This window comes from Sus scrofa, chromosome 12 (assembly GCF_000003025.6).
Source record: "Sus scrofa isolate TJ Tabasco breed Duroc chromosome 12, Sscrofa11.1, whole genome shotgun sequence".
Lineage (NCBI taxonomy): Eukaryota > Metazoa > Chordata > Mammalia > Artiodactyla > Suidae > Sus > Sus scrofa.
Genome location: NC_010454.4, coordinates 12,719,611 through 12,737,814, shown reverse-complemented (window position 1 = coordinate 12,737,814; position 18,204 = coordinate 12,719,611). Strand labels below are relative to the sequence as shown.

At 39.4% G+C, this 18,204-nt stretch overlaps 1 protein-coding gene across 9 annotated transcripts in view; it reads left to right on the top strand.

Annotated features, from left to right (window-relative positions):
* CEP112 (centrosomal protein 112) overlaps positions 1-18,204 on the top strand; it is a 475,548-nt gene that overhangs the window by 78,016 nt on the left and 379,328 nt on the right. For all 9 annotated transcript variants that reach the window (XR_002337057.1, XM_021066730.1, XM_021066727.1 and 6 more), the window contains one exon: positions 921-1,064. Coding sequence is in view for 8 of the 9 variants with exons in the window: in XM_021066730.1 (XP_020922389.1) it covers positions 921-1,064 (144 nt within the window). In the remaining variant the exon portion in view is untranslated. The remainder of the gene's footprint in view (positions 1-920; positions 1,065-18,204) is intronic.

Sequence of the window (18,204 nt, the reverse complement as noted above, 5' to 3'; positions counted from 1 at the left end):
TTTCCTTACCTTAGTTATCGAGCTATTTTAGGGCTCCATCCCTCTACACAGTGTATACGTCATCTTCATAAAGAAAGACTGTATACATGAAGACACAGAGTATACAGATGTCCCTTGAGAACTCGATTTGATTTATAAATGCCTTCCTTGCGTCCAATTCTGTATAGATTACGGAATGGATAAAAATAGTTTCTTGTTGGGAGTTATGGTAAAGGATAAAGCTTTTTAAACATACTCTTGTGCAAAATTTCATGCACGTAAGATGAAAATACAGGCAGTGTGATAATATTCCTAATCAAGAACAACATGGTAAGTATTTCTGTTTTAGATTTCAGGCTAATACTAGTGTTGTTTAGCTGATGCATCGTTATTATCTGTCTGATTTATTTACTATTTCTACCATAGGTGGATAATTCCCTTTAATATTTATTTATCCATTAAAAATTTCAATTCAGGAAAGTAAACAAAAAATGGTTTCTTAATCATGCTTTTTTTTTTTTGCCATTTCTTGGGCCGTTCCTGCGGCATATGGAGGTTCCCAGGCTGGGGGTCGAATCGGAGCTGCAGCCACCGGCCTACACCAGAGCCACAGCAATGTGGGATCCCAGCCGTGTCTGCAACCTTCACCACAGCTCACGGCAACGCCGGATCCTTAACCCGCTGAGCAAGGCCAGGGATCAAACCTGCAACCTCATGGTTCCTAGTCAGATTCATTAACCACTGAGCCACGACGGGAACTCCTAATCAAGCTTTTTATGTGGTGTCTTTACTTTGAATGTTTATGAATTTTATATCTTACGTTGTTCAGGTCATCGTATAAGTAAATAGAGAAATAGAGGAAAGCATTTTTTTTCCTGAATGGCAAAATAGTCTATTCTGTAATAGCAATGAAAGAGTCAACCCTTGATTTCACCGTGTAGCTCCACAATGCTGTAGCTGAAATGGAAAAGGAGAAGTTTGAACTTCAAAAGCGGCACACTGAAAATATTCAAGAGTTGCTTGAGGACACGAACATACGTCTGAATAAAATGGAGGGTGAATACATGGCGCAAACACAATCCACAGTAAGTCCTTTCTTCTTTTCTTTTCTTGTCCTGTTTATAAACTGTCCTCTTCGTATCCGTGTCCCCGTGCTTCCAGAATGTGTGCAGTGCATCAGTAAGTGTGTTACAGAATTAAAAGAAAACACCTCACCTTCCCACGCAACACAGATTTGTATGCGACAGTGGATGGTCTTTTGAAGTTTGCTGTGGGATTTCACTCTGGATAGTTTAATGTCATTTTTTTCTTAAACTCCCAGAGGCTTTTACAAATCTTTTCTGTTTTTTCACTGACTTTTAGTCTAGAGATAATTTCTTTTCTGTTTTGTTTGCTTCATTCTTTTTTTTGTGTGTGTGTGTGTGTTTTTGCCATTTCTTGGGCCGCTCCTGCGGCATATGGAGGTTCCCAGGCTAGGGGTTGAATCGGAGCTGTAGCCACCAGCCTACGCCAGAGCCACAGCAACATGGGATCCGAGCCATGTCTGTAACCTACACCACAGCTCACGGCAACACCAGATCCTTGACCCACTGAGCAAGGCCAGGGATCAAACCCGAAACCTCATTGTTCCTAGTTGGATTCGTTAACCACTGCACCATGACGGGAGCTCCCTGTTCTGTTTGCTTCATTCTTTCTAACTGAGGGTTTGATTGTTTTTCTGAAAATATTTAATGCTAGTGTGAAGGCCATCAGATTGGGAGACAGGAGTTGTGTGACCAGTCAAAGACAGATGTTCTCAGTAGATTCCTCTTGACTGAGGAACCAGACACAGATATCACATGGGTAAACTCCAGAAGTTCCCTTCCTAAAAGGGTGCGGAAGGAGGTCGCCATAGCACCCAATTTGGGAGGCCGCTATCTGTCTACAGGGAAGGGTGGACGGCCCCCTGAAGAGGCCCCTCATGAGCGCCTGGTTGCAGAGGGCAGGTCTGGGGGAATGAATATCTTTAGCATTTTATAAGCTGACACACGTCAGCCTGGAACAGGTAGGCTGGTGGGCATGTGGCCTGGGGCTCCTCACATCTGAGGCAAGTGTACCTCATCAGTCTTGTTCTACATGTACCATGTGACCTCGAGGCGTGGTAGAGCCTTGTGTCCTAGCCTGAACCTACCTCCCTTACCACTCAGCCCACCCAGGCCAGCCTGGCGTGGGCCAGAGTACTTCCTCGAATTTCAAGATATGGAATTTGGACAAGAGTCAGTTACCCAGGCAGATCTTGGAAACCCCTAGACCAGCTCTAGAGCCTGTCTCATAGGGTTAAAGAAATGAGAAGCAGGACCCACAGTGATTTGAAACCTGGACTTTAGGGTCTTGGGCTCAAATTCAGCTTCTTAATAGCCTGAGTACCATGTAAACTCTTCAAGTGTTAATTTTTCTCATCTGTCAGTAGTAGTGAAATGTAATATATATTGTTAGAAATATTCAGTAATATAAGTTATATAAATTAAGTTACATAATAAATACTCAATAGATAATTGTTAATATTGTTTTTGAAACTGTAATACAAGATTAATAATCAAGAAAGCCACATAAATGAGAAAGTACTCAATTTAAGAAGTTAATCGATGTTTGCTTGAAGATGGTGGTTGAAAGTATTGGCCTCCATTCCCTCCCACAAAAATGATAGTAAGGGCTTAAGGAAAAAAGCATAACCAGGAGTTCCCATTGTGGCTCAGTGGTCAGTGAATCAGACTAGGACCCATGAGGTTGTGGGTTCAATCCCTGGCCTTGCTCAGTGGGTCAAGGATCTGTCGTTGCCATGAGCTGTGGTGTAGGTCGAGGGACGTGGCTCAGATCCTGCATTGCTGTCGCTCTGGTGTAGGCAGGCGGCTACAGCTCATATTAAACCCCTAGGTTGGGAACCTCCATATGCCATGGGAGTGGCCCTAGAAAAGGCAAAAAGACAAAAAAAAAAAAAAAAAAAAAAAAAAGAAAAAGAAAAAGTTATCATAAGAAGGATGAAGAGAATGTAAGAGCAGTAAAATTTTGGAGTTGGAAAGGTGATGGATGAGTGGAAACTGACCCAGATGGTTCAAGAAAGCAAAACCCTCAGTGGGCACTGAGGAAATCTAGGAAGCCGGCTGAAACACACGTGGGTCTTCCAGCAGCTCGAGACCCGTCAGCCCCCATCACCTCCGGAAGAGGGGGTGCAGGGAGTGCTTCAGCACATGATAGCTAGACAGTTGGATGAAGCAGCAGCTAGATGTTGAATTGGGGTGATGAATACAAGTAGGTTTATGTACGGTTCCTTCTACTTTTAAATATGCTTGAAATGCCCCATAACAAAACGTTTTTTTAAGGCAAAATGAACAACAAAACTCCCAGCCAGGTCTTCATATTCTCTCCTCACTTGTTGAAGCACGGGCCTGGCTCGCCCCCACCTCAGCAGAGGCTGGGAGGTTGCCTTCTGAAAAGAATGAAGCTGTCTCTGGCCTGGGGGACGTGGGACACAGCAGTTCTCCGAGTGCGGGAGCGCATCCTGGGGAGTCCTGGAGACCACCTAGAAGCGAGAGTGGCCGCTTATAACCCTCTCCTCTCATCCCACCACAGAAAAAAGCAATAAAATCAAGCCACTTGTAAGGGGAACAGTATTAAGCCAACCTCAGATTTCTTTATTTCAATGTCGGATGCCAGGACACAGTGGAGCAACACTAAAAGACAAAGCATTGCCTGAGAAGGTTTTTAAAGTGAAGGATACAAGAAGTTTCGAACAGCAGCAAATATCTTTGGTTTTTATATATGTTAAATGTCCATCCAGTGTGTCTAGATGTGAGTTGGGGAGCATTCTTTGAGCCCTTTAAATCTGTGTTTTCATTTTTCTTCAATTCTGAGAAATTCATTTACATTATTTCTTCAAAAAGATCTATCCTTCCTACCCTTAGGTCTCATTTTAGGTTTCTGTCTCGTATTTTCCTATCTTCCACTCCCAGGATAGTTTCCCATTCTGATCTTATTCTTACCAATTAATTTTTTGGTAAATTTCCTTCTGCTGTAGTTACTGTTTTGTTTCTAATTGTACCTATTCCACCATTTATTTCAATTATTATGTTTTTCATGTCCAGTATTTTAATTTGGTTTTTCTTCTTCTCCTTCTCCTCCTTTTTCTTCTTCAACAATTTCTTGTTTTTCGCATTAATATATTCTTTATATTCTTAAATATACTTATTAGGGTTATTTAAAACTCTTGGTTCATCTGTTTTAATAATTTGCCTTCAGAATATTATATATTACATACTACTGCCTTATAGATTTATTTTAAATTATGGTTGTTATGTATCATAGTATGACTTATATACACCTCTGTTGCTGGCTTTCATAGTTTTCTGAAAATGTCTAGTTATTCTGTAATGTGAGCTCATGTCTTTGGGGTCATCTGTTATTCTAGTGTGTTGGGAAAAGCTGAAGACTAGATCCTTGTGTGGATCAGTTATGTTTTCAGTGGTGAGCAGGGGTGAGCCTCAGGGAAGAGTGCCCCAGAAAGCAGGGGACCACTGCTGAACCCTCAATGGCAACTTCCCACTTGTGACACACAAACGTCTCTGACTCTAAGGGAAATGCAACTTTGAAGAGAGGGACTCTGCCTTGACTGCAGTATATCAAACCTCAAGCTCTGGAGGGAGAGATCTTTTGATAAAGGAGTTAACTTCGTCAGATTTATCAATCTTGTATAATTAGTGCTTTTATATTTTGTTAAATCTTTCTCCAGTGCACGTGCAGAAACGTTCACCTGTATATTCTATTAAAAGCTTTAAAGTTTTGCTTTTAACATTCTTAACCCATCTGGAGTTATTTTTGTGACTGGTGTGAGATAGGGATCTAATTTCATTATTTTCTACGTGGATCGCCGTCTTCCCCACACGCCCCTGCCCCCATGCCTGCTTTGGAGTGATTCCCCCTTTGTTCATCGATCAGCCGTCAGCTATCAAACTACCATGTATGTGAGGGTCTCTATTCTAGTTGATTAGCTAATTTCCCTCCTTCTGCTGATATCATACCATCATCATCACCATAGCTTCATAATTACTCTTTTTTCTTTTTTCTTTTTTTTTGTCTTATTGTCTTCTGTTGTTGTTGTTGTTGTTGCTATTTCTTGGGCCGCTCCCGCGGCATATGGAGATTCCCAGGCTAGGGGTTGAATCGGAGCTGTAGCCACCGGCCTACGCCAGAGCCACAGCAACGCAGGATCCGAGCCGCGTCTGCAACCTACACCACAGCTCACGGCAACGCCGGATCGTTAACCCACTGAGCAAGGGCAGGGACCGAACCCGCAACCTCATGGTTCCTAGTCGGATTCGTTAACCACTGTGCCACGACGGGAACTCCCATAATTACTCTTGATGTCCGATGGAGAAGTCTTCCTTCCCTTGTCCATCAGAAGGGTCTGGATTACGCCGAGTCCTTTTCTTTTATATACACGTTTAGAAACAGTTTTCCAAGTCAATAAAGAAAACAAAATGCTAGGGTCTCTTGAACATCTTTTGTAATGTTTCTTCCTGAGTCTTTTATATGTCTGTCATATAAAAAATTTATATATTTGTTGTATAAATACTCAGGAATAAATATATATGTCTTAGAACCTTTAACTCTTAACATGTTTGTGATATTTTATTATAGTTTATTGTGTCTTGATTAGAACTTGCATAAAATGTTAAATAATGGTGATGATAGTGGACTTAAAAATAAAATCATAATTGAAAATTTATAAAAGAGGTGTAGCCAAGAAAATGAATGTGTACATAATAGAGTTCCTCTTATTAGAGGTGTATGAGAGTGCTCAGTCTTCCATATCTTGGGGCCAACAATGGGGATCTTGATTGAAAACAAACCAACCAAAACTTTGCCGATTTGATAGGCATGTTAGTTTCCTAGGTGGCTGTGACAAATCACCACAAACCAGGTATCTCAGAAGAGCAGAAACGTATTGTCTCACAGTTCTGAAGGCAAGAAGCCTGAAATCAAGGTGTCAGCAGGGCCCTTCCCTCTCTGAAGGCTCTAGAGGAAGAGGACCAGCCTTCCTCGCCTCTTCCCATCTGCTTTGCTTTTGTTATCTTTGTTTTTTGATTATAGCCTTCCTAATGGGTACGAGGTGGTATCTCAAAGTTGGTTTTGATTTGCTTTTCCCTAATGATGAGTGATGCTTAAGATCTTTTTATATGCTTGTTGGCCATTGTGTATCATCTTTTGAGAAATGCCTATTCAAGTTCTTTGCCTTTTTTGTGATTGAAATTGTTTGGCTTTGTGTCGTTGTTGTTGTTGTTGAGTTGTAGGACTTCTTTATATATTCTGGGTGTCAGTATCATCCTTATCATGATTATGTATGATTATTTAGTTACCTCTTTAAAGACCCTGCTTCCAAATACAGTCACATTTTGAGGTACTAAGGAGTTAGGACCTGTGAGCTTGGATGAGGACACAGTTTAGCTCACAACAATTACATGAATTAACAAAAACGTAGCATGCTATACAAAAATGAAAAAGCAAAAAAAAAAAAAGACAAAAATGAAAAAGCATAAGTAATTTTTGGCTCATGCAAGTTAACAGTATTTCATAATTGAATTAATTCGTACACCACAAACATTTATTAAGCAGCCAGCGTGTCCCAGGCATTGATTGGACCCTAGAGATAGAGTGGTAAACCAGAAGTCCCTTCCACAATGGTCACATTTCTGTGGGGGTGACAGCCAGTAAACAGCTACAGACGTCGTCCAGTAGTGACGAGTGGTGTGATGAAGAAGTCAGGGTAAGACATGCATTTAAGTGGCAGTATCATTCTCAAAGGGGTGAGAATGGTTCTTGGGATTAAAAAAAAAAAATCTAGATATTACAATCGTTGGTGACCCTCCAGTGGGCACAGTTTTATAAACAGCAAGTCTGTGGTTTTAAACTTTCATGTTAAGGGAGGATTAGGAAAAAAATATCTAAAATGGTTTCTTAATTAAGCAATGGCAATAATTACAAAAAAAAAAAAAAAAAAAAAAAAAAAGCTCGAGCAACACTGGTGCAAGGGAATAAAGCAGAGCCAAATGGTCCTGTAGACAAGGTGCCAGAAAGCCTTTCTGAAGGTAGGATGTTTACACAGAGACTTGAAGAAGTATGGGGGAAGCCATGCAATCATCTGGGTCAGGCGCCTCAGCCAGAAGGAACAGCCGGTGCAAAGATCCTCAGACTGGAATGGGGTGGGCAGGTTCCGAGAAGAGCAGGGACCAGTGTGGATGGAACCCTGGGAGCAAAAAGGCAAGTGGGAGGAAAATTCGTCAGGGGACAAATCAGTGAAAAGCTTGTAGATTATTGTAACTAATCCTTTAAAAAAAAAAGCCAGTTTTATCAAAGAATAACTTATAACTATATAAGTTTTTTTTATATACCATAAAATTCCCTATTTTAAAGTGTACAATTCAGTGAAGTTTTGGTATATTTGTATTGAGTTTGTAATGGACGGAGTTCATGAAAGTGGTTGCATTGGGCCACTATTTTTAAAGTGTCTGTCTTGTTCTACGTGGAGAACAAACTGTGGGCAGCCAAAGGATGAGAGCCAGGAGACCAATTAGCAAGCTGTTGTCAGGTCCGAGTGGGAGAAGTGGGTTGTCTAGAGGTGAGACCTGCCAAGTGTTGATACTGCACGGTGGGGTGGGAAAGGCTGAAAGTGCATCAAGTTCATTAGGGGAAAAAAAAAATATAGGCTGTATTTTTTGGATAAACAGCATATTGATGATTTCAGCCATGAGCAAAAACCAAATTTATATCTGAAATACATCTTCATCATTTCAGCATCCTATATTTTCACAAACGCGAATAAATAATTTTAGAGTTATAATTTATGAAACATATCGATTTCCTAAAATGTTGAGTGCATTGCTATATTTTGTTAGTTAAATAACATTAAGAGAGTAATAGCTTTCACGTGGAATTTTTCATTTTTATAAATTTGGCATGTAAAGTAAAGTGATACTTTGGGGCCAAGAGGTTACTGTCAGAGAAACTTCATTCTATTTTTAATGAAAGTTGAATTTAAAAATTAGCATTCAGACCTTGTCACTAGGTAATAGTAAATATAGTGAAAAATGGACAGAGTCTGTCAGCAGGGTTGAATTTAAGAATCATCAAAACTAGACAGATCTTGCCGAGCAGCTCCTGATTTAATAATTAAACAAGGTAGAGTTCAAGGCATGGCTTAAGATGAAAGACGAGGCTGTCACTGAGAATTAGTTCCTCTGTTTTCTTCTTTCAGGCTTTTTTCTTTTTTTTTGTTGGGTCTTATTTTGTTTTGGTGCCATTTATTGTAAGCAGACACTTGTATGGATTATGAGACATGTGTTTTGGTATCGGTGGGGATTTTCTTGTGTGAAACTCATAATTAAGCATATAAACAGTGGCTTTTTAAATAATGATTTTAATTTTTTTCCATTATAGGTAATTTTAAAAAAACAATTTTTAGAATGTATAAAAATAAAAATTATAGAAAAATTCTTCGAAGCTTGGGGGGGGTGACGGTTGTGAAATACAGGGCTCTGTTCATATCAAGGTTTAGACACACAAAGTCTGTGAGTGGTTTTATTGAGATTTTTGAGCTTTATTGGTGGAATTCTTTACCCCTTTTTGTACCATGGATGCTGCTGGTGGTCTTGTGAAGTCCGGGAACCCCTTCTCAGAATAATATTTTTAAATTTAATAAAATATGATTGCAAAGGAAAGAAATTATATTGAGTTATAGTCATAAAAACATTCATAAATCAAAGTCATGATAAAGTAATATATATCTGCCCCTAAACTAATGCAACAAATATCAAGATTTAGCGGTGGGCCCAATAACTCCTGTACTTTATGAATAATGATGAGAGTAAACAATATTAGTGATTATCCAACACTGTAATGGACTATAACAATATCTGTGGTTTCTGTTACTCATAGGTATTGCTAATACTACCCTGGTTTGTTGACTGTATTCACAGTTGAAGGGAAATGGCAAAGGCCAGTTAGGGGGCTGAAAGCAAAGATGAGCTGTTTTTTTCCATTCAAATTCTGTGACACTCAGTTCTATTCATAGGTTTGAATCAAGTTTAAAGAGTATCAAAAGCCTTTATACACCAGAAATGTTGTGTTAACTAACTATTATTAACTTTATTGTTAGTGCCAGCTCGTCTGTGCTCTGAGATAACTGGGATTTGTCATTTTATCGTCACCACCAGCATTTCTCCTCCAGCCTCATGATTATAAAGAGGAAACTCCCAAATAGCACCGGTTCATTGTTTTAAATAAGATGACCATTTAAAAAATAGATTAAGTTTTTTAGAACAGTTTTAGATTTACAGAAAATTTGAGAAGATAGTACGGAGAATTCCCATGTAACCTCCCCCCTTGCACACGCACAATTTCCCCCATTTGTAAAATCTTATGTTATTTTCATTCGCTTTTTACAATCAGTGAATCAATGGGATACATCACTTTTAACCGAGGGCTATAGTTCATAGTCATTTTCCTTAATGTTTACCTGATGTCCTTTTTATTTTCCAGAATCTCATCTAGGATACCACATCACGGCCTCTCCTTTGATGCCTTTTGGTTGTGACAGTTTCTGACTTTCCTTGTTTTTCACAGCCTTGACCATTTTGAGGAGTACTGGTCAGGAACAGCGTAGAATGCCCTGTACTGGAATTTGCCTCATGTTTTCCTCGTGATTAGACTGGGCTTACGGGCTGAGGCAGGAATTTCGGAGAGGTGAAGTGCCGTTCTTACCGTGTCACGTCCAGGGGACACGCTGTCAATAACCTCTCATTGTGGTCGTTAACCTTGATCACCTGGCCGAAGTAGGGTTTGTCACGTTTTCCATGTGAAGTCACTCCTTGCCTTTCCCTACTGTCCTCTTCGGAAGGAGGTTCCTGTGTGCGGCCCAGGCTTAAGTGGGGGAGTTAGAGTATCTGTATAAGTTATTTGGAGGTTGTCTGCTTGGGAGATTTGTCTCTTCCTCCTCATTTATTAATTTATTCATTTTATTTTTATCAGTATTATTTATTTTATGTTCTGGGTTATAACCCAATACTCCTTTATTTTGATGCTTAAATTGTTCCTCTGGCCATTTGGAGATCTTCCAGTAGCCTCCTCTGCCCTTTGGACCTGCTGCCATCCATGTGGACTATCCGGAGAATGGTACTAGGCATCACAGTCTGTTTGCTAGGTGTACTCATTACTGCTGGGTGTCGTTTCTTTTATGTCCTCTCATCAGACAGAGTATTTGTGTGTATACTGACCTGTGTACAGTGCATGTTAATAAGCATTAGTATGTGTAACCATCTGTGTCTGTGTTAAGCTAAACATAATTTCTTACTAATGTCTCTAATGCTAAACCACAGAGATTGTTCTAGCCTCCTCCCCCCCTCTGCAAATTGTCAGTCCAGCTGTGGAAACTCGGCCTCTACCATCATCCATCCACCTTCTAATTGTTCAGTTTCAGTATACATGTATCCCCGTATCCGAGCTGTTAACCCATATCCCCAAGGGAACCAGCGTTGTCAGCGAGAGAATAGTGCTTATGTGCAGTTCCTTTGGCCTCGGGTCTCGCACACTCCACTCATTTCAAAATTGCTTAGGTCATCACATTTTCCATATCTCTTCAGTGAGATTTTTTTTCATGTATTTGTAATATAACGATATTTTCCTGTCACAGCCTGCATTTCTTGCTGGGATCCCCAAGCTCCTAAATGATTTTTCAAAAAAACTCTCATAAAATAAATTTTATTCTTTGTGCTTTAAAAATGCCCTGGGTTTTGACAAATGCATCTTATCATGTATATACCATTATAGTATCTTATATAATATTTTCACTGCCCAAACAATCACCTGTACTTCATCCTGTTCATCCCTTGTCCTTCTTAGGAGTCCCTGGAAACCACTGATTATTTTTACTGTCTGTAAACAATAGTTTTTTGCATAGTTTTATCTTTTCCAAAATGTCGTATAATTGGCATCATGTAGTATGAAGCCTTTTCAGACTGGCTTCTTTCATTAAGCAGTTATATATTGGAGGTTTCTTCATGTCTTCTTGTTGCTTGATAGCTCATTTCTTTTTATTGCTGAATAATACACAATTACACAAATGTACCATAGCCTGTTTATCCACATACCTATTGAAGGACATCTTGGTTGCGTTTAGCTGGTGATTATGAATGGAGCTTTTTATAAACATTCACTTGCAGGTTTTTGTGTGGTCATAGTTTTCAAATCATTGTGACTCAGAAGTTTGACTAGAGGATGTTCAACCGAAAGAAATCGGTGCATATATGTACCCACGGGTGAAAGTGTCCACAGCCACAATATTTTTAATAGCCAAACTCTGAAAACAGCCAATAAGTGAATGAGATGGGTAATATATTTTAGTTGTATTCCACAATGAAATACTGTACACAGCACTGAAAATGTGTGAACTAGTGCTATACCCCATGACCACGGATGAGGACTCTCCCAAACGTGTAATATGCCTGACCCAAAAAGGTACATCCTCTCTGATTTTATTTAGAGAAAGTTTAACAAAAGGCAAAGTTAGTTTTTTTGTGATAGGCATCAGAATAGTGGTGACCTTAGTGTAGAGGATAAGCCATAAGACTTCCAAGCAGCTGGTGTGTTTACGTCTTGGCTTGGCTCGTGGCTGCTTTCCCCATCTGTAACAAACCATCAAAATGCACACTTAAGATTTGTACATTTTCAAATGTATATCATATTTCAAGAAAAAAATACATGAAATAAGATAAAATGTGTTGCTCCTTTTGCTATAGAAGTTGAACTTTGGACTCTTAATAATTGCTCAGTACCAGTCCTTTCTAATTTTTGACTCCTTCAGGATTTTAAACAAAGTTCGTATGTAAAACTCTAATATTTCTTATTCTGTCTATTGGTTGTATAACTAAAGGCCCATCAGATATTTTATAATTTCTTTTTGAAAATCATGACTCTATTTCTTTCTTTCTTTCTTTTTTTTTTTTTTTTTTTTTTTTTTTTTGTCTTTTTGCCATTTCTGGTGCCGCTCTCGTGGCATATGGAGGTTCCCAGGCTAGGGGTCAAATCGGAGCTGTAGTTGCCGGCCTACCCCAGAGCCACAGCAACGTGGGATCCGAGCCACCTGCAACCTACACCACAGCTCACAGCAACGCCAGATCGTTAACCCACTGAGCAAGGCCAGGGATCAAACCCGCAAGCTCATGGTTCCTAGTCGGATTCGTTAACCACTGCGCCACGACGGGAACTCCCATGACTCTATTTCTTAACCAAATAATACCCTTTCACAAAGTTTCTCTTAATTTCCAATGTGTCAATTCTCTTGGTATCTTAGATTTTGAACCTGAAAGAATTATGATTTTTTGCCACTCTTCATCTCTGGCATTTAGTATTTCACTTAATCATGCTGTTTACTTCTCTGAAACTTTTCTTGGATCAGCCCTCTTCCCTTCTGTTTCCACAGCTACCACTTGAGTTCGGGCCATTATTGCCTCATTCCAGGATCTTCCGGTGACCTGCCAGTTGCTCTCCCAGGTTCCTCTTGTTCCATATCCCACAAATGCAGTCTGCCCCATTTTTCTCACAGCCAAGAATTACTAATCTAATGCCGATTATAACTTCCTCTTACAAGCCATGTCCATTCAAGAACTCCAGCCTAGCCTTCCGAATGACCCCTTTGAGTTCTCCACGTGGGAAGGCGCTCTTTGTACCCCAGGTAGTCTGTCATTGACTTTGCACTTACTTGTTCCTTCTGTGATCCTGCTGTTATAAACACTGGAATTCCCCTTCTGTACAGTTTGTTATAACCCCCCAAAAATGATTCTACATCAGCATCTTTTTATCTGAATAACTTTTTACCTCCTTTTGAGGCCTCCACTATTTTGTATCCTCTCAGTTATTTGTATTCATTTTTAAAAAGGTTATTTTGGCCAAATGTTATTAAGGTATTTCACATATATTGCTAGACGTTCTTCTCACATTGTAAGTTTGAAATTTCTTTTATTTACTTTATGCTTGATTTATTTTGTCTAAGACCCAATGTGAAGAAGATGCTTTTAAAATAAATAATAAAAATAAAAGAATAAGTGAAAACCAATAATAAAACGAAGAATTGTCATCATACATTTTACTTCTTGAAGGGAAGGTTTGTATCAGCGTATACAGGTAGTTGTTCAATAAACATAGATCTTAGTGCAGCAGCCACTTTTTCATGTAACACTTACCTGCCTACTCAGGCCACCTTAGATAGTATCCTTGCCACCAGAAACCATGCCAGCTTCCAACAACATAGGTGTTAAACACAGGGGCTCACTGTTTGAGGGTTGGTACCATCCTGGTTTTTGTTTTAAACCTGCTTATGCTTCACTGTTTCTTCTGCTATTCCTCTCTCTCCTTGTTTACCTCATTTTTCTGGTTTGATTCACTGCTCTCCTGTTTTTCTACTCCTGAATCCTATTCTTAACTTCCAGTCTTTATCTTCCCTTTGGGGACTGTTCTGTTGGCCCAGCCCAGGGCTTTCTAATCTCGCACCAGCCTTCACAGGTAGTACCAACTAGATTGTTTTTGCCCGTTGCGTGGACTGCTTATTTATTTATGTCTCTCTTGTGTTATACATATAAATTATTTGAATTAGTTGCTATGGGACTCTCAGGAGAAAGAAGTCTTTGGCAATTTGATGTTTGTATGCTGGAATTAGCATAGACATCATACATAAAATTCATTTCCAAAAGTAGTATGAGCCTGAGGAAATGTGTTAAGCATTTAATAGTAAAGGGAATGATTCTGGGGCCTGTTTTTTTTAGAGCTGTTTTATTAACAGCAAAATTGAGGCAAGGGAAGGTACAGAGATTTCCCATAAACCCCCTGTCCTTACCACTGACATGCAGGGAGAGCCCCCCCCATTACGGACATCTCAACCAGAGAGCTGTGTTTGTTACAGTTCATGGACCTGTGTTGATAGATACATCATCACCCAAAGTCCATAGCTTACATCGGAGTTCACTCTTGGTGTTATATATTTCATGGGCTTGGATAAATGTGTAATGACATATGTTGACCTTAAATCATAGTATTATACATGGTGTTTTCACTGCTCTAAAAATCCCCTATGCTCCTCCTCTTCATCCTTTCCTTCCCCCAACCCCTAGCAACTGCTGATCTTTTTACTATCTCCATAGTTTTGCCTTTCCCAGAATATCGCATGGTTGAAGTCACTCATTCAGTATATAGACTTTTCAAATTGGTTTCTTTTACTTATTACTATGTATTTAAAGTTTCCTCTATGTTTTTATGTGACTTGGTAGCTCATTTTTTTTTAACTTTTTAAAAAAATTTTTTTAAAAATTGTATTCCCCAATACAAATTTTTTTTCTGCTGTATAGGATGGGGACCCAGTTACACATACATGTACACATTCTATTTTCTCACATTATCATGCTCCATCATAAGTGAATAGACATAGTTCCCAGCGCCACACAGCGGAATCTCATTACTAATCCATTCCAAAGGCAATAGTTTGCATCTATTAATCCCAAGCTCCCCAACCACCCTGCTCCCTCCCCCTCGGCAACCACAAGTCTATTTTCCAAGTCCATGATTTTCTTTTCTGTGGAAAAGTTCCTTTGTGCCATATATTAGATTCCAGATATAAGTGATATCATATGGTATGTGTCTTTTTCTTTCTGACTTACTTCACTCAGTATGAGAGTCTCTAGTTCCATCCATGTTGCTGCAATGGAATTATTTTGTTCTTTTTATGGCTGAGTAGTATTCCATTGCGTATATATGCCACATCTTCCCTATCTAATCGTCTGTCGATGGACATTTGGGTTGGTTCCATGTCTTGGCTATTGCGAATAGTGCTGCAATGAACATGTGGGTGTATGTGTCTTTTTGAAGGAAAGTTTTGTCCAGATATATGCCCAAGAGTGGGACTGCTGGGTCATATGGCAGTTCTATGTATAGATTTCTAAGGTACCTCCATACTGTTCTCCACAGTGGCTGTACCAGCTTACATTCCCACCAACAGTGCAGGAGGCTCCCTTTTCTCCACACCCCCTCCAGCATTTGTTATTTGTGGACTAATTAATGATGGCCATTCTGACTGATGTGAGGTGGTATCTTGTAGTAGTTTTGATTTGCATTTCTCTAATAATCAGTGATGTTGAGCGTTTTTTCATGTGCTTGTTGGCCATCTGTACATCTTCCTTGGGAAAATGTCTTTTCGGGTATTTTACCCATTTTTCCATTGGGTTGTTGGCTTTTTTGCCGTTGAGTTGTATAAGTTGCTTGTATATTCTAGAGATTAAGCCCTTGTCCGTTGCATCATTTGAAACTATTTTCTCCCATTCTGTAAGTTGTCTTTTTGTATTCTTTTTGGTTTCCTTTGCTGTGCAAAAGCTTTTCAGTTTGATGAGGTCCCATTGGTTTATTTTTGCTTTTATTTCTGTTGCTTTGGGAGACTGATCTCAGAAAATCTTCATGATGTCAGAGAATGTTTTGCCTATGTTCTCTTCTAGGAGTTTGGTGGTGTCTTGTCTTATATTTAAGTCTATCAGGCATTTTGAGTTTATTTTCATGCATGGTGTGAGGGTGTGTCCTAGTTTCATTGATTTGCATGCAGCTGTCCAGGTTTCCCAGCAATACTTGCTGAAAAGACTGTCTTTTTCCCACAAACCTCTGGCTAGACTTACCAAGAAGAGGAGAGAAAAAACCCAAATAAACAAAATAAGAAGTGAAAAAGGAGAAGTCACAACTGATGCTACAGAAATACAAAAAATCATGAGAGAATACTATGAACAATTGTATGCCAACAAATTTGACAACCTAGAAGAAATGGACAACTTTCTAGAGACCTACAGCCTGCCAAAACTGACTCAAGAAGAAATAGATCAACTGAACAGACTGATCACTAGAAATGAAATTGAATATGTCAAAAAACACTCCCTACAAATAAAAGTTCAGGATCAGATGGCTTCACAGGTGAATTCTACCAAACATACAAAGAAGAACTTATACCCATCCTCCTCAAACTTTGCCAAAAGGTTGAAGAAGGAACACTTCCAAAGGCATTCTCTGATGCCACCATCACCCTAATTCCAAAACCAGACAAAGACACCACCAAAAAAGAAAACTATAGGCCAATATCTTTGATGAATATAGATGCAAAAATTCTCAACAAAATTTTAGCCATCCGAATCCAACAACATATAAAAAAGATCATACACCACTACCAGATGGGATTCATCCCAGGTTCACAAGGATGGTTCAACATATGCAGATCAATCAATGTCATACACCACATTAACAAAAGAAAAGTCATTTCTTTTTAGTACTGAACAATATTCCATTGTTTAGATGTACCACAGTTTATCCATTCACCTATTTGAGGGTATCTTAGTTGCTTCCAAGTGTTGGCAGTTATGAATACAAAACTGTTATACACACCTGTGTGCGGGTTTTATATGGACACAAGTTTCTAACTCACTTGGATAAATACCAAGCAGCATGATTTCTGGATTGTGTGAGTATAGTTTTATGAGGGACTGCCAGACTTCCTTCCATGTGGCTGCACTACTTTGTGTTCCTGCCAGAAATGAGTGAGAGTTCCTGTTCCATATACTTGTCAACATTTGTAGTCAGTGTCCTGGATTTTGGCCATTCTAATGGGTGTGTAGTTTTACCTCATGTTCATTTGCATTTCCATGATTATATATGATGACATATGATATGACATCCTTTCACGTGTTTATGTGTCATCTGTGTATCTTCTTTGGTGGTGTGTCTGTGAAAGTCTTTGACCCATTTTATAATTAGGTTTTCTTGTTGAATTTTATGAGTTCTTTGTATATTTTGCATAACAGCCCTTAATCAAATGTCTTTTGCAAATATTTTCCCCAGTCTGTGGCTTATGTTCCTATTATCTTTGATGGAATGGAAAATTTTAATTTTAATGAAGTCCAGTTTATCAATCGTTTCTTTCATGCATTGTGCCATGGGTATTGTATCTAAAAAATCATTGGCAAACTTAAGGTAATTTAGGTTTTTCATATATCAGTTTCGAAGATTTTTGTAGGGTTTTTTTGTTTGTTTGTTTGTTCGTTTTTTGTCTTTTTACCTTTGCTAGGGCCACTCCCGTGGCATATGGAGGTTCCCAGGCTAGGGGTCCAATCAGAGCTGTAGCTGCCGGCCTACACCACAGCCACAGCAACACGGGATCTGAGCCGCATCTGTGACCTACAACACAGCTCACGGCAGTGCTGAATCCTTAACCCACTGAGCAAGGCCAGGGATTGAACCTGAAACCTCATGGTTCCTAGTTGGATTTGTTAACCACTGAGCCATGACGGGAACCCCAAGATTTTTGTAGTTTTTTTTTTTTTTTTTTTTGTCTTTTTGTCTTTTGCTGTTGTTGTTGTTGCTATTTCTTGGGCCGCTCCCACAGCATATGGAGGTTCCCAGGCTAGGGGTCTAGTCGGAGCTGTAGCCACTGGCCTACGCCAGAGCCACAGCAACGCTGGATCCAAGCTGCGTCTGCAACCTACGCCACAGCTCACGGCAACGCCGGATCCGTAACCCACTGAGCAAGGGCAGGGACCGAACCCGCAACCTCATGGTTCCTAGTCAGATTCGTTAACCACTGCGCCACGACGGGAACTCCAGATTTTTGTAGTTTTGCATTTTACTTTTAGGTCCGCAGCTCTTTTGAGTTAATTTGTGACTTCTGTGTCTAAATTCATTATTTTTGCACATGATGTCCATTTGTTCTAACACCTTTAATTAAAAAGACTGTGTTTGCTCCATTGTATTGCTTTGCTCCTTTGTCAAAGATCAGCTGACTACTGATTATTTACAGGGGTGTATTTCTGGCCTCTCTTATTCTGTTATATTGATCTCTTTGTTTTTTTCTTTTGACAGTACCATGGTATTTTAATTACTATAGCCTTATAGGAAATCTTGAAGTAGGCAGTGTCAGTCTTTCAACTTTGTATGACTATTTTGTGTCTTCTTTTCTCCATATAAACTTTAGAAGCAGTTTATACATATCCATAAAATAATTTGCTGAGGTTTTGATTGGTATTGCATTAAATATGTAGATCAACTTGGAAATAACTGACATCTTGACATTATTGAATCTTCCTACCCATGAACATGGAATTCATTTAGTTCTTTGATTTTTCT